The sequence below is a fragment of the Pteropus medius genome, unplaced genomic scaffold (assembly GCF_902729225.1).
Source record: "Pteropus medius unplaced genomic scaffold, Ma_sr-lr_union100, whole genome shotgun sequence".
Lineage (NCBI taxonomy): Eukaryota > Metazoa > Chordata > Mammalia > Chiroptera > Pteropodidae > Pteropus > Pteropus medius.
In genome coordinates this window covers 3,016,932-3,019,428 of record NW_024349799.1, presented here as the reverse complement: position 1 = coordinate 3,019,428, position 2,497 = coordinate 3,016,932, and the positions used below count along the sequence as shown (strand labels likewise).

General features: G+C 59.7%; 1 protein-coding gene across 1 annotated transcript; it reads right to left on the bottom strand.

Moving 5' to 3' along the window:
* Window positions 1-240: 240 nt before the first annotated feature.
* Window positions 241-2,144, bottom strand: NOG (noggin). Its single transcript, XM_039885709.1, has one exon. The coding sequence runs from the start codon at window positions 1,623-1,625 to the stop codon at window positions 927-929; it is 699 nt and encodes a 232-aa protein (XP_039741643.1). The 5' UTR covers window positions 1,626-2,144; the 3' UTR covers window positions 241-926.
* Window positions 2,145-2,497: the final 353 nt, after the last annotated feature.

The window sequence follows — 2,497 nt, the reverse complement described above, 5'->3', positions numbered from 1 at the left end:
ACATAAGGAGAAAAATCTGGGAGACTGGGCGGAGGCCACGTGATGCTCAAGTGAGGAGTTTGAGAATACCCCCCTCCACACGCACACCACGAAAAACTGAGTGGTCACCTCTATCGCACCAGAAGAGGGGATGAGCCCCTTCTCCCAACAGGCGTAGTAAGCACAGCGGGACACCCCCCCCTCCGCCCGCAACACCCCCCCATCAATCACCAACACAGAGAATCGCAGTGTCGAGCGCAGTCGATTTTAGTGGTTTTCTTTAATCCTGCTCTGCACTTCTTTCTCATTTACTACACGGGATATTATAAAGAATAAATAGCAGATACTCTTAATTTACAATGATTAGTCATTCCATTTGTTCTCTATATTTACAATAACTGTAAAATAACATTGAACTCTATAGCTTCTTCGAGGTCCAAGGAAAACCAAAACACTTTCCGAAGAATGGAAAATAGCTTTTTAAAAGTCCTTCTACAAAAGTTCTTCCCTCTCTTTGTATTTTAAGAAAAAATAACTTTCCCCCCCCCTGCTTCGCCATGCGAAGGGCACTGGAATATAAATAGCAGGTTAACATTATTAGCAACAACCAGGATAAGTTTCTCTTTTCTCTGTTCTTTTTTTTCCTTTTGCTTATTTTTTTTTTAAAAATACAGTAGAAGCCGGTAACTTTTAACGTATAATACTGACCTTTTAATAAGTAAATTAAAACTGGGACCGTATATACACACACATATACATTCCTACACAGTTAAACAGTGCATTACATGAACCAGAAAGCTAGGTCTCTGTGGCAAAAAAAAAAAAAAAAAAAAAAAAAGTTCATTGAATCTCCTCGAGAGAGGGTGGTGGAACTGGTTAGAGACGGTGCGGGGGGCGTCGGTGGGGGATCGATCAAGTGTCCCGGTGCGGGCAGGGGCCTCCGAGTTCTAGCACGAGCACTTGCACTCGGAAATGATGGGGTACTGGATGGGAATCCAGCCGCAGCGCTGGCCCCCGCGCCGCTGACAGCGCCACCGCAGCACCGTGAGGTGCACAGACTTGGACGGCTTGCACACCATGCCCTCGGGCACGGAGCACGAGCGCTTACTGAAGCAGCTGCCCACCTTTACATAGCGCGGCCAAAAGCGGCTGCCCAGGTCGTTCCACGCGTACAGCACCGGGCAGAAGGTCTGCGACCACAGCCACATCTGTAACTTCCTCCTCAGCTTCTTGCTCAGGCGCTGCTTCTTGCCCGGGGCCAAGCCCTCGGAGAACTCCAGCCCTTTGATCTCGCTCGGCATGGCCCCCGACGGCCGCTGCCGCAGCAGCTGGTCCAGCTCCGCCAGGTCCTCGGCGCCCCCGGCCGCCCCCGCGCCTCCGCCGGGCCGGTCCTCGGGGGGCGAGGTTGCCATGAAGCCCGGGTCGTAGTGGCCCCCCAGTAGCGAGCGCAGCAGCGTCTCGTTCAGATCCTTCTCCTTGGGGTCAAAGATAGGGTCCGGGTGTTCGATGAGGTCCACCAGGGGCAAGTTGTCGCTGGGAGCCGGGCGGATGTGGAGATAGTGCTGGCCGCCGGCGGGTGCCGCTCGCAGCCCCAGGACCACCACCAGGGCGTAGAGGGTGACCCCTAGGCTGGGGCAGCGCTCCATGCCTCCGGCGCGCGCCCGGGGCTGCTGCTTCGTCCCGCGTCCCCGGAGGAGAGCACGCCGAGCCCGCGGCGCCGCTGCGCTCCCCCGTCTCTCCGGCTGCCGCTCACCCGAAGCTGGGCAGGCGCAGGGCCGGCAGCATGAGTCGCCCGGAGAGCCCTTCGCGCAGCGCCGGCTCCCACCGAGGCGGAGAAAAGGCACACAAGTTGGCCGCAACTCCTCTCCTGGGTCTATTCGGGAAGACGGCCGCGGCTGGGCATCCGAAATTACTCCAGGGCGAACGCGAGCGCGGGGGGCGCCGGCTCCTCGCTGCCTTCCCCGGCCGGCGGCAGTGCAGGGCGCGTGGACGAGCCGCTCTCCCCTCCTCCTCCTCTCGCTGCTCCTCGTCCGCCGCTCTGTGCAGCGCTGCTGGCCGAGCCGGTCCTAGGGGCACTTCCCTCCGCCTGCTCGGGGCTCCGCGGCCGGCTCTGCCCGGCGGACTCCAGCGGCGGCGGCGGCGGCGGCGTCCGCGCACGTTGGCACCGGTTTGTCTGTCTCGCAGGGTCCAAGCCTTTAAATTTCCTGCACTTTCAGCTCCATCACCAGCAGAACTACCCCAGGCCTCTCTCAGCGTTCCCCTCCCTTCTTCCCCTTAGCCCCACCCCCAGCCTTCTCACCCCGAGGGAGCTGGGCAGCACAGGCTCCAGGGGAGAGCCTCCTGCACGCACTCTTCGGGAGGAGGGCGGCAGGCGGCGGGCAGCCAGCAAGCGCCCATTTCCATGCCCCACTTGGACAGATACTGACCGTGATCCGGCTGCCCGCCGGAACTCTGGGCGGCGGCGGCAGCGGCGACGGCCCAGTGGCAGCGGCGTGACGCTGGCAGACCTCTCACTGGT

Coding starts and splice junctions, on each gene's coding strand:
- NOG (XM_039885709.1), bottom strand. CDS start 1,625: ATGGAGCGCTGCCCCAGCCTAGGGGTCACCCTCTACGCCCTGGTGGTG.